Here is a 13,741-nt window from a genome sequence, read left to right as displayed (position 1 = left end):
TTTGAGTGGAAACTAAAACAGAGTCACTTGACAAAAAAGACAAAATTATGACAAGAAACTGACCATATTTAATGAAAGAGATATTTGTATGTTTAAAAATCAGTTAAAAAAGAGAAAATGTAGCTTTTTAAAAAATATTTTCACTAATCTGGGAGGGATCGGATTTTAATTTATTTAGAATGTGTTCATATTTAGCTTCTAAATAAGGTTAAGGTTATCTCGTCAAAACGCTTATGCGGAACACTTGTTTACTGGTTGTTGTTTCCGCCGGTATGAAGTGCAGTTGGACTCTGTGGGAAGCGGTTATCTTACTTGTTGCCACGTCGGAGTAGTCGGTGAAGCCGGGTTTCTTTTAAAAAGCAGGATTACTCGTGTTGTTCGGGGTTTCAGTCACGGTCATGGTGAGTTTGATAACTTTGCATTTAGGCCACCGGTGAAGCTGTTCGCTGACATTTGTGGCATTTTCCCGGTTACCGTTAGCTGCTGACGTGCCCAAGTCCAAGTAGCTCCTTAGCAAAGTGGCTAGTAGTAGCAGGGAAATCAATGAACATTTTAATTCATGTGCAGTATTTGTGATTATATAATGTTTGTTCATTTCAGGTTTCCGTTATTAACACTGTGGACACCTCTCACGAGGACATGATTGTAAGTTTTCCATTTTTTCCCCCCCTTTTTCATTTAACCGAAACTAGCTGCTAATCACAGCTGATGTTAGCCTTCTTGTTTTAAGTACCTGTAAGTGAGCTTTTACGCGTGATAACTAGAGATACAAACATGTGTACAATGAAACGTCAGTAAATATTATCACTGTAACGTGTCATTCATTGTCCTTAAACCCAGTTGTAACAAACTGACATTGCTGCGATTTGACACTGCTAGCTGATCATCAGAGACTGATACTGTTCTGTTAGGATCATTGTCCTAATTCACGACCCTCTTTTAATCAAGTTTTAGCTGTCGGACTGATGACTTCACATTTGACTCTAGAATAAAAAATATCTGGGGGTTTTCTTGGATAACAAAATTAGATTTGAGAAACAAATTAATTCAGTTGTTCAGCGGTCCTTTTTTTTTTAAAATTAATGCTCATATCCAAGGTGAGATTCTTTTTATCCTTTAAAAACTTGGAACAAGCAATCCATGCGTTTGCCTTATTTCAACTGGATTACTGTAATTCACTTTATGTTGGTGTCAGTCAGTTTGGCACGGCTCCAACTTGTACAAAATGCTGCAGCCCGTCTTTTGACTCGTGTGAAGAGACACCAACATTTTACCCTGGTGCTTGCTTCTCTTCATTGGCTTCCAGTGCAAAATTAAAATAAAATTTAAAATCTTACTTTTGACTTAATAAGTGCTAAATTGTCAGGCACCAGACTATTTGTCGGACCTTTTGCAGCTTTATATGTCCTCTAGAGGCCTTTGATCAAGTGATCATTTACTCTTTACCTTACAGAAGTCTAGGATGGTTCATAGAGGGAATTGGGCATTTGCGGTTGTGGCACCGAAAACGTGGAACGATCTACCTCTCCACATTAGAAAGGCCCCAACTGTCAGTCTTTTTAAATCCCATCTTAAAACATTTTTTTTGCTTTGGCTTTTTATACTGCACGAGAGTTACCAATTCTTTTTATCCTAATTTTCTTTTAATTTTCTTACCTGTTGTTGCTGTTAATGCCACTGTTTAATTATTACGTTGTGCAGCACTTTGGTCAACTCTCTGTTGTTATTAAATGAGCTTTATAAATAAATAAATAAGAAGAAGAATACTTTGGTATACAGAGGAGTTTATGGTCGACTTGTAACTGCAGGGTTTCTATGTGCAGTGGCTGCACAGCAAGCCCAAATCAGCACTTCTTAACCATTGTGCTGACAGTTGGTCAGAGATGTTTGTGCTAATACGCTGATTTTGGTTTTCACTAGACTTCTACACCTGATCTTGTCTGTCCAAAGAACATTATTCCAGAAGTGCTACCATGTTCTTTATGGAGAGACGAGGCTTTCTCCAAACAAACCAGACTTGTTCAGTTGTGCTCTCTTGTGCATTTAACATACTGACCAATACATGTAGCGTCTCATAGAAACAATAGGGTGTACTAAGTTTATTTCAAAGATCTACTTAAAGTTTTTTTTAAACTGACTTTTTCCACATGACTATATGTCACTATGTTTCATAAAGTCCAGACTACTAAACTAAATTACATATAAAAGAACATTTGAGTTGATTAAATTAACAATAAAACCAGGATTGTCAGTGGGTGACGACACACAGCAGAACATCATCAGCCCACTCTGAACCTGTTTTGTGTTAATTCACACAAACAGTGATTTTCACTGTTGCTTGTGATCATTAAGTCATACATGACAAAGCACATTGAGCTGAGCTCCATCTTTGGCAAAGGCTATTAAAATAATAATTTCAGAAACAAATCATTAACAACTTGCCACTGATACCCTGTGACTGTTGCCACAGATACATTTGAACTTGACTTAGCTGTACGTTTGTTATAAACTGTAACCTGTACATCTGCTGTAGGACTTTTGTGTTTTACACGTTTATCTGAAGTAATCCTCAAAAACATGAAAGGGACACAATAACATTAAGTAACTTAAGAGGGCAGTGGTAGACCAACATGTTCAATGAGGTAATGACACTGTTTGTGTCAAAGCTGGTTTTGAATACAGTACATTCATAGATATGGCTTCATCTCCCTGTTGGAAAGGACAGTCTGATGGCAGCTGTGAAAATACTCTTAATGTTGCAAACTGATTTATTGTGTTTATTTTGGCTGCTGACTACAGCCACAGAAAGCACATTATTTAGATTTAAGGCTGATTCTCCAGCAAAGGAAGATGTGCAAAAGCTCCTCAGTATCCGAGCTATCCCTTTTAAGAGAATAAAGTATTTTCTTTTGACTAAATCATTGTTGCAGTATTTATCCTTTTTATTTTCAGTTAGATGATGTTTAAAACATCACAGAACAATCACCATGAGCATTTTTAAGTTCATTTTACTTTTGACTTTGACTTGTTGCTGAAAATGTATAAAATATTGTTTAAATTGAAAGGTAGAGGTTCTCACTCAGGTTTTTACATTTTGCTCTTTCTGTTTCAGCACGATGCCCAGATGGACTACTACGGGACTCGGCTCGCCACCTGTTCTTCTGACCGCACCGTCAAGATCTTTGACGTCAGAAACGGAGGGCAGATCCTTGTGGCAGACCTCAGAGGGTAAGAAGTAGGGCTGGCCCATATCATACCGTTCACGGTAATACCGGTATAATGTTGGGCAACGATAAGAAAATAAAATATTGTTATAGAATATGGATAAACGCGCATGCGCAGTGCCTTTGTTTTCATATGCACGTGGTAGAAAAAGCATGGCGGCGACGCAGAATGAGAAGGGCGAAAGCGGATCGTTAAATGAAACTGATGAACCAGAACTGGTTTGTTAAAATGCTGCAACTTCACTGGTGTGGAACTGGTTTAGCTTTCGTCCGTCAGATACACAACAAAGCACTATTTATGGTAGAGCATGCTAGCGGGTCGTCGTTATTACCGTGTTGTTTGGAAAGTACGGCACACTTAAAATCAATCCTTTGATTTTTCTGAAAATCGACAGAGCCCCTTATAATCCCGTGTGCCTTATGTATGAATTCTGGTTGTGTTTACTGACCTCGAAACGATTTTATGTGCACGGCGCTCGAAAATCTGTCAAATGTTTCAGTACGACTTTGCTAAGCTACGAAGCCGCACCGCTTGATGGATTGTCGGAGCATTACGGGTATCGTAGGCAGGAGCCTCGCGGAGTGATACGTACTGTGCTTCAACATAATGTTACAGTATTGTGTGTGTTTAACCTCTTTTAAGTGTTGTGGATATTATACATGGTTATGCTGAGGATATGTCGGCCAGTTTCCACTGGAAATGCCTTTTGGTTAAACTGTCAGGAAGGAATTTGCACTGTTAAATTTTTTTTATATCGCTTTAATATTTTGTCTAGTGTCAATTATATCGTCAGTTATATCGTTATCAAAATTTTCAAATGTATATCGTGATAAATATTTTTGGTCATATCGCCCTGCTCTACTATGAAGCCTCAGTTTGTTGAGCAAACCAAGAGTCTTTTGGCACTTTTGTCTGCTGTAATTTAATTGCCAGGTGACAAATCCAGGTACTCGGTGAAAAGCAGAACTAATTTGCATCTCTTGTGTTTTGTAGCCACGAGGGTCCCGTGTGGCAGGTAGCGTGGGCTCATCCAATGTTCGGCAACATCCTGGCTTCCTGTTCTTACGACCGAAAAGTCATTATTTGGAAAGAAGAGAACGGATCCTGGGACAAGATGTACGAGTACACCGGACACGAGTCGTCAGGTGGGTTTGATACAAGTTGAATCTCTATTCTTGTCTTATACATGCAGGTGGCTTCACACAAGAAAAGACCAGATCCTCACAGATCATTTCATTCATGTTCTTTGTATTTACAATTACAACACTATACATTTACTATCTTTCATTGAACACTTACGACATTTACTGGATCTCCACGGATACAAGAATAAATCCAGGGTGCTCAGTCCAAGGCTTTTCAGAAATTAACCAAAAAGGCCTTTGATTCATTTTCCTTATTCAACCTGCCACATTTTTGTGCCTGTATAATAGGGCTGGGCCATATCATACCATTCATGGTAATACCGGTATAATGTTGGGCAACGATAAATAAAATGAAATATATACATGGTTATGCTGAGGATATGTCGGCCAATTTCCACTGGAAATGCCTTTTGGTTAAACTTTCAGCAAGGAATTTGCATTTGCACGGTAAAATTTTTATATAACTTTAATCTATATATGTATCTATATATGGTGTATAAGATAAGATAAGATAACCTTTATTAGTCCCACACGTGGGAAATTTGTTTTGTCACAGCAGGAAGTGGACAGTGCAAAAGTTATGAAGCAAAAATTAGAATACAATAAGAATAAATACAGTACACAACTGTACAGAATAGAATAGAATAAAATATACAATAAGATAAAAATAGAATACAAATGCTATATACAACTGAGTCAAAATACAACGATGCCAGAAAAGATTATTGCACATTAGTGTTATTGCACGTTTGTGGATGTGTGTGTTTGATCAGTATCAGATCAGTATTTATGCTTATATCCTTAGTCTCATTCCCCTTAATGTATCTGTAACATGCAACTTCTTTCGGTGCTTTGCTACTTTGCTACTGGAAACTGAATTTCCTGGAGGAACCCACCCGAGGGATTAATAAAGTTTCATCTAATCTAATGCACATAAAAAACAGCTGCCACCTGCCCTCAGAGGTTGATAACAGTCTTTCTAAATGGTAGAAGGAAAAACCAAAGTCTGAATCTCAAACTTTAGGTTTTTAACCAACCTCATAGCAAAATGCCACCAAAGTTGAAGTATATGTAATAATTTTACTAACTAGTTGAATATATATGAATATATTTAAATATTTTTAACTTTTAGTGGATTTTCCTGTATTCACATTATTGTTCTCACCACAAAGAAAATCACTTTGCTTTAGGTGTAAACACAAAATCTGGGTTGGGCAATTTTAAAAGAAGATCCAGCCATCACTGTCTGTGTATCGACTGACCTTTTTTGTTATTTGTGGTGTATCAGTGTTATGGTTTTTAACCATCATTTTCTAGTTCCTTATTTCTGTAGCTCCACTTTGTAATTGCCCTTCACCACAGTGTCTTTTATCAGACGCCTCACTCCTTCTGTGGGTTTTGGGGCGGGGTTTGTGGCTCTACCTGTCAGCCACTTTACCTTATAGTGGCATCTTACATGTTATGTTTCTTTTGAATTGCTCAATTTTATTGTAGTGATTATGAGAATTTTTCTCAGTAGGTTAGTGTGTTTTGATCTGGAGTCCCTCTGGCTGTTTTTTCCCCTCCTTGTACTCTTTTATTTGTTTCTTTTTGTCCCTTCCTCAGAAATACGCTGTTGTAGATTGTGTCCTCGGTAGAATTAGAAGTTTAACAGATCAGTTTGGTGTGTCAGCTCCCGAAATAATGAAGCACATTTTATTGCATTAAGATTTGATGGACTCCTCAGGCCTCTGTCTCATTGAGTCTCCTCCTGTGTGTCCACAGTGAACTCAGTCTGCTGGGGTCCATATGAGTTTGGTCTAATCCTGGCCTGTGGCAGTTCAGACGGAGCAATTTCCCTTCTCACGTTTACTGGAGATCAGCAGTGGGACGTCAAGAAGATCAGCAATGCTCACACTGTGAGACTTACAAACTGCTCTGAATGTTTGAAATGTCACTTTAGCAGCGTCCTGCATTGGATGTAACACACTGTTGTGATTCTGCTGCAGATCGGCTGCAACGCTGTAAGCTGGGCTCCCGCTATAGTCCCAGGCAGTTTGATTGATCAGCCATCGGGACAGAAGCCAAACTACGTCAAGCGTTTCGTCTCCGGAGGCTGCGACAACCTGGTCAAACTCTGGAAGTAAGTGCTCGTGTTTTCTGAAAATCTCTGAAGGAAATCACCCAGGATTTTACAGTTCATACCATAGGTGCATCTACTAAAACTTTTGGACACGTTCTAATCTCAGTAAAAAGGTCAAAGGTCAACTTTTCTGAAAAGGATTTTCAAATTTATACTATAGGTGCATACCAGGAGGTTGATGGGTAGCACTGGCAGTGTTCCTGCAACACACTCAAAGTTTCAGAAGCATTTAAGAAATTATTATTATTATTATAACATAGCTGTGTAAGACATGCACACTTGACCAATCAGAAGCATTGAACACTACAAAAGAAACCTGAGGAGTACAAACATATTTCAGTGGAACATAAATCAGATGTTCGTTCTTCAGAAAGTTTTGGTTCTCTGGGGAAAGTTCACTGATCACATGGTGATCCTTGTGCGACAAGTGTGGTAGTGGTGAGTGGAACCTCGCAGCAGAAAGGCTTCTGGTTTAAAAACGTGGCTAGAGCCTTCCTGTGCCTAGTTTGCATGTTCTTTCAGTACCTTTGTGGGTACTCCTCCTTCCTCCCACAAACCACAAGACACACTGGGTTAGTTGGTTATCCTAATTGGCTGAATCCAAGGAAGATACATTTCTTGCTTGAAGTATAGACAATAAAGCTCTGCATGAGTGTGTGGTTCAGGGTGACTTGTGGTCTGAAGCGTTTTCTTGTTTTGTTTTTGTTTTTTTTCTTAAACCTAATTGTCACTGATTGATCCTTCCTGCCTGCAGAGAGGAGGATGGGCAGTGGAAGGAGGATCAGAAGCTGGAGGCTCACAGTGATTGGGTGAGAGATGTTGGCTGGGCTCCATCTATTGGTCTTCCCACCAGCACCATTGCCAGCTGTTCTCAGGTGAGATTTGATGTGATTACACATGCAGAACATGCAATTTATTCTGCTTTCCAGTAGAGCTGGGCGATATATCGAGTTTTTAAAAAATATTGATATATTTTTATACGAGATATAAGATGTGACAATGTCGTTTATATCGATATAGTCTATGTTACATTATTAACTATACTTGTGGAGCCACAAGTTTGCCTCTCTTTCGTCCACTTTTGTCTTTACGCAACATTACTCGGCCTCGCCCCTCCTTCACTGAACACAACTCCCCCTCCTCCCCCATCGCTTCACCTGCAGGAAGCGAAAAGATGGACACGGCAAATCTCTGTTAACGAGTTACTGCGCATCGCCCTGTGCGTGGGGCTGGACGGTGTCAACGTGTTAGCGAGCTAACACATTGCACAGCCTAAAATCCTTTCATTTTCTCAAAAGTTGACAGCGCGCCTTATGTATGAATTCTGGTTGTGCTTACTGACCGCGAACCGATTTTATGTGATACACGGCGCTCAGCAATCTGTCAAAAAATGTTTCAGTACGACTTTGGTAAGCTACGGTGCTGCACCGGTTGATGGATTGTCAGAGCAGTACGGCTACCGAGGAGCCTCGCGGAGTGATACGTACTGTGCTTCAACGTAATATTACCGTATTGTGTGTGTATAAGGACCATAAATGGCACCTGTTAAGAGACGTGGTTACGAAGAGGATTTCAAACTGCAGGCTGTCAGTCACGAACTTGGAAAGAGAGCAGCTGTGAAATCTTTGTTACTATGCTCAGCGTCTTTTAGTTTACATTTTGACTGCACAATTGTGAGCTTTTTGTTATGCACAAAAACAACATTGTTTTCTTTTATTTATGGAGCATTATTATTTAATAAATGCTGATAATTTATTTTTGAGTAAATTATATGTACATCTATGCTGTATGTTAATAAAAGTGCCTGTGTGACATCTGGGACACAGCTTTGACTAAGAACTCTCTTTTTGTTCTTACTTTATGGCTTAAAAAAAAAAATCGAGATATATATCTTATATCGCCGTCCAGGTAAAAAATATCGAGATATGAATTTTGGGTCATATCGCCCAGCCCTACTTTCCAGCACCTAAAACATAAAGTGTTCATTCAGACATTCTAAATAAAGTTTTGATAGCTTGGGTACAAGTTTTTCACCACTAGATGGAGCCAGAGTGTGCCTCTGGTTCAGTCAATTGTGAGATTAAAGATCCACCAGTTCATAAGCGGGTTACATTAATCTGTAGTGCTTCATAAAATGTGGTATTGTATAAAAGCAAGTGTTATTGGCAGCTTGCAAAAAAAGTATTTGAATAAAATCAAACCATTTCTGTTTTTCTTCCGCTGGGGTTATGTGGGAAATTGTTTTCCATTCTTCCAGGATGGACGAGTATTTATCTGGACGTGTGACGACCCTGCAGGCAACACCTGGACGGCCAAACTGCTCCACAAGTTCAACGATGTGGTGTGGCACGTCAGCTGGTCGATCACTGGAAATATACTGGCCGTGTCAGGAGGAGACAACAAGGTAGAAAATACACATTTACACCAAAATCCACATAAAATTATCGATATAATTCGATTTCCTTCTGTCTGACTTGGTTATGTGCAAACTGAACATGCCACAGTCTGGAAGAATATATGTTTAAAAAGAGTTTTTATTGATATGGTTTTATCAACCTGCAGTGAGCTCTGCCCTTATTTTTTTTTAACCTTATTGAATCAGGACATTATGGCTGTTTCTCAAAGCTAATATTTAACTCTAAAGAATAAGGTGAATTAGATTTGAGCGCTCACTCTGATTTTATTTAGAGTTTATTTATTAAACGATTTATGAACTTTTCAGGTAACGCTGTGGAAGGAGTCGATGGATGGTCAGTGGGCGTGTATCAGTGATGTCAGCAAAGGCCAGGGCGCAGTCTCCACCATCACAGACACACAGCAGAATGAGCAGTGACCCTCGAATTAAAACGCACACACCCATTCCGTGACCCCTGACCCTTCGATGATGACCCTCAGCCTTCAGAGAGGAAAGAATAAAAATGCTGGATATTTGGACTGAAAACAAGACGCCCACAGTGATGAAGCCTGGTCTATAATCTGAGTTTTAGGCTTCAGCATGAGTTGGGTGCCTGCTGAAAATCAACAAGGAGAATTTATTAGAGGGAAAGAAACCATTACAACTCAAAGAATCACCGCTCTCTGTGTTTTTACTTTAACGTTTAGAAATCCGGACACAACTTTGTTCGTTTTGTCTTTAGCTTCATCAAAGTTTAGTTCTTCCTGCTCTGCTCCAGAAATATTCCACCTGCACTGCTGGAGAACAAAATTACCATCACCTTTAATGCTCCCAGCATCCTCGGGGGCAGTCGTCCTGACTTTCAACACTTTATTCTAATTACTGGTTCACTCAAATTGGCTTTGAGTGAACCAAGAAAACTATAAAAACAAAGCAGGTGAGCCCACCTTCACATCTAAAACAAACTCATGTTCTCATAGTGAAACAAAACATGACTTGACTGCCTGGTTTGGATTTACATTTAATGATAAATGTTTTATTTGGTAATGTTTGCAGACTCTTTTCAGCTGTTAAATGAATAATCTGCCTTAACAACCATGAATGGAGCGATCGTTTTTCTCCAGGTGTATAATCACAATCCATCGATTTTCTTTTTCATGTTTGATGTAATTAAATGACTGTTTAATATTAAAACAATTTTACTGTCTTTTTTTCATTTATATAATAACCATGGCTAGGAAAAAGAGTCCTTTTCTACTAACACACTCTTACTACAGGTCTCATTCATTAACACATATTCATAAATAGCTTTTTTGCCAAACATTCATACCCTTTGATGTATCTGGGTCAACTTGTAGTTTAGTATCTTGATCAAGAACACTTGGTAATGCTGAAGGGGAGTCGGGGATCGAACTACTGGCCTCCTTGTTAATGCAGCTGAGGGGTCACCAACGGAGGTAGATCAGCATGTTCGATTTGGCTCCGATTTTAGTCCAGATATTTTTCCCAGATGCCTTAAAAAATGCACGGCATCAACGCGTTAGCGCCGTCCAGCCCCACGCACGGGGCGATCAGCGTTAACTTGTTAACCGAGATTTGCCGCGTTAATGCGGTTATGTGTATATATATATATATATTTATATATCCAGTAAAAAGAAACTGTTTGTGTTTGCTTCCACCTAAAGAATGGTAAATGGACTTGTTCTTATATAGCGCTTTTCTACTCTTATCTGAGCACTCAAAGCGTTTCATACAACTAATTCATTCACCTGATCACAGTTTCTAAGTTGTTAAATGCTTGCTATCTATCATTCACACTGCGATGGATGCATCGGAGACTAACATGAGGTTAGTGGGGGAGACCGGGATAGTTGTAACATTTTTGACATTTCTGTCTGTAAATTGGAGCTCTTTTAAGGTAGTGGATTCAAAATGTAATGCAAAGTATTTACATGTCTCTGCTATTAAATAGTGCAGCTATTTTCTCTGCAGCACAATGACCCATTGCATGGTATGGTCTCAAACACAAAGAGTGAAATGTTACAATTAACCCCATAGTCTGGGTTAGTTGTAACATATCCTGGGGTGAAATGTAACACAAGGAAATAAGGGTACTGACAAAACATTAACATGTAATCTTTGTTTATTCAACACATGAATGCACTTAGAGCCATTTATGTAGCTATGTGTGTGTGTGTGTGTGTGTGTGTGTGTGTGTGTGTGTGTGTGTGTGTGACAGAATGCAGAAATCTAGCTTTTGAACATATGCCAACCCCCCAAAAAAGACAAATTATGGAATTTTCTGCAACTGAATATTTCATTCATTTTGGTTGGTCTTCCTTGAGTTTGGCCTCATTGGCTCAGTGGGCATTATAACCTACAACTCTTGCACCAATTTTGAACATAACAATGAAACTGAAAAAATGTAGTTGTTCACCAGCATTGCAATTCCATTACTTTTTATCATGGCTTACCTTGGTGTGGTTTGCTAAGTGCTTCAGAAAGATGAGGAAATCTGTTTCTTGCACCCATCCTGATTTATCTCCACTACCAGTACTTCCTACTGGTCCATCTCTGACACAGTGGTCTGCATAATGTATGTGTGGGAACACAAACAGTGGAGGAATCAGTGATGGGATTTCCGGCTCTTTTTAGAGATCCGGCTCTTTCGGCTCGGATCACTAAAAAGAGCCGGCTCTTTCGGCTCCGAACCGGCTCTTCAGGTTGTTTTGTTGCTTTAATTATTTAATCATTAACAATAATATAAAATTATGCAGAAAAGGAATTACTAATGTTAAAAAAAGTGGTTGTTTATATATGGCCCCTAGAGACAAAGCACGTACAAACTCTAAAGCATATACAAACTCCAAAAAGCACGTACAAACTCCAAAACACATTTCTAGCGTTTACTGAACTTCCAAAACAGAGCTACCCAGATCACTTAAATTACACAATTGAAAACATGTGTGTATTGTTTGTGTATTTATAGACAAGCACTCATATTTATTCAAATAATTAAAAAAAAAAAGTTCATTTACCTGTTACTACCACACACCAAATCCGGTTGTTGATACTTCCTGACTTGTGTAGCCACTAGGTAACAAAAGCTCAACACTGGGCCCAAAAAACCTGGAGCACTTCTGTTGTCTTTTGTACGTGTTTTGGAATTTGTACGTGTTTTGGAGATTTACGTGCTTCTGAGTTTTTACGTGTTTTGGAGTTTGTACATGCTTAGGAGTTTGTACGTGTTTTGGAGTTTGTACGTGCTTTGTCTCTAAGGTCCACCATAAATATACTTTATTTATTCACTCCACATAAAATGTAATAAATAAATCATCCATCCATTCGCTTATCCTTTTCAGGGTCGCGGGGGGCGCTGGAGCCTATCCCAGCTGTCATAGGGCGAGAGGCGGGGTACACCCTGGACAGGTCGCCAGTCTGTCGCAGGGCCAACACACAGGGCCAGACAACCATTCGCACTCACATTCATTCGCACATTCACACCTAATGGCAATTTGGATTTTCCAATTAACCTATCCCCACAAGCTGCATGTCTTTGGACGGTGGGAGGAAGCCGGAGTACCCGGAGAGAACCCACGCAAACACGGGGAGAACATGCAAACTCCACACAGAAAGACCCCGGCCTGATGTTGGAATTGAACTCAGGACCTTCTTGCTGTGCGGCAACAGTGCTAACCACCGTGCCACCGTGCTGCCCTAAACACTGCCCTAAATAAATCATATAATACAAAGAACAACTATTTACATTTTAAACTTTTAACTATTTAAATTTTCAGCTTTTTCCTTTTAAACAAATTTAACGTGAAACAACACAAAACACTGCAAACCACAACACAATTAAATATAAATTAAAATATTAAAACAAAAAGAAGATGCACATTCTCTGTCATATGGGCCTGCATGATTTCTGAATCCTTTATCATCTGCAACTGAAAATAGCGGATGATTACTATACCTTTCTAATGTGACGTTGTTGTCCCTCGCTCTCTTTCTCTCTGGCTGTAACTAACGCCCCTCCCCCCTCTGCCCAGCGCAAAGTACAGGCCGCGCATGCGGAGTTTGGCGGAAAAAAGGGCGAGAGAGAGGGTGAGAGAAAGAAAAAAAACAAAAACAAAAAAAAACCTCACGGCTCCCAATAAGGAGCCGGCTCGCGTCGTTCACTTCAAAGAACCGGCTCTAAGAGCCATTCCGTTCGCGAACGACCCATCACTAGGAGGAATTGTGTTGCCAATGGCATTAACCACATATACAAAAGTGACCAGTGACCCTCTCTGCTGATGTCGTTGCCCCAACTTGTTTAATATAAGTTAAAGTAATAGTTTGGTAAGTTGTAACATCTGCATTATTGTTACAACTGACCCAGACTCCTATAGCCATGAACTAGCTAACATTACAGCCAACGGCTAAAACATTAGCACTAAAGACCTACACAGAATATATCCTCATAGACATACAAATAACATAATTTAAGTTTAATGAGTTTAACTGCAGAGCAGATAATGCTATTAGAAATTGAAATAAAGTAGAAAACTTACTTTTTGGCATACAAATTACTTTTTTTCGTGTTAAATTGTCTGTGTTTGACAAAATATGCTGATTTTTCACATGTGATAGCAGAACTGAATTGGGCATGCACAGGATGAATCACATCATTTGAAACTTAGCCCTGATTGGAGAAATTGGAAGTGTTACAACTGACCCACGTTACAACTATCCCCGGTCTCCCCTATCTTGCCCAAGGATATTTGGCAAGCAGACCAGAGGAGTCTGGGATCGAACCAGGAACCTATGGCGTTATTTTTGTGCCACTATTCTGAGCGCACGTAAAAAAAA

General features: G+C 39.4%; 1 protein-coding gene across 1 annotated transcript; it reads left to right on the top strand.

The window, feature by feature from the left end:
• The first annotated feature begins 253 nt into the window (after nucleotides 1-253).
• On the top strand, nucleotides 254-10,084 carry sec13 (SEC13 homolog, nuclear pore and COPII coat complex component). The gene is made up of 9 exons (XM_087841086.1): nucleotides 254-401; nucleotides 601-645; nucleotides 3,113-3,228; nucleotides 4,219-4,370; nucleotides 6,135-6,268; nucleotides 6,359-6,492; nucleotides 7,247-7,367; nucleotides 8,750-8,896; nucleotides 9,215-10,084. The coding sequence occupies exons 1-9, from the start codon at nucleotides 399-401 to the stop codon at nucleotides 9,323-9,325; spliced, it is 963 nt and encodes a 320-aa protein (XP_087697212.1). The 5' UTR covers nucleotides 254-398; the 3' UTR covers nucleotides 9,326-10,084.
• The last annotated feature ends 3,657 nt before the right edge of the window (nucleotides 10,085-13,741 follow it).

Source organism: Neolamprologus brichardi, chromosome 5 (assembly GCF_056152115.1).
Source record: "Neolamprologus brichardi isolate AB-2024 chromosome 5, ASM5615211v1, whole genome shotgun sequence".
Classification (NCBI taxonomy): domain Eukaryota; kingdom Metazoa; phylum Chordata; class Actinopteri; order Cichliformes; family Cichlidae; genus Neolamprologus; species Neolamprologus brichardi.
This window is presented reverse-complemented; position numbering and strand designations above follow the sequence as displayed.

Bases quoted from the DNA above. Each gene is read 5' to 3' on its own strand.
- sec13 (XM_087841086.1), top strand. The intron at 646-3,112 runs GTAAGTTTTCCA...TTTCTGTTTCAG, and splicing joins CCTCTCACGAGGACATGATT to CACGATGCCCAGATGGACTA. The intron at 8,897-9,214 runs GTAGAAAATACA...TGAACTTTTCAG, and splicing joins TGTCAGGAGGAGACAACAAG to GTAACGCTGTGGAAGGAGTC.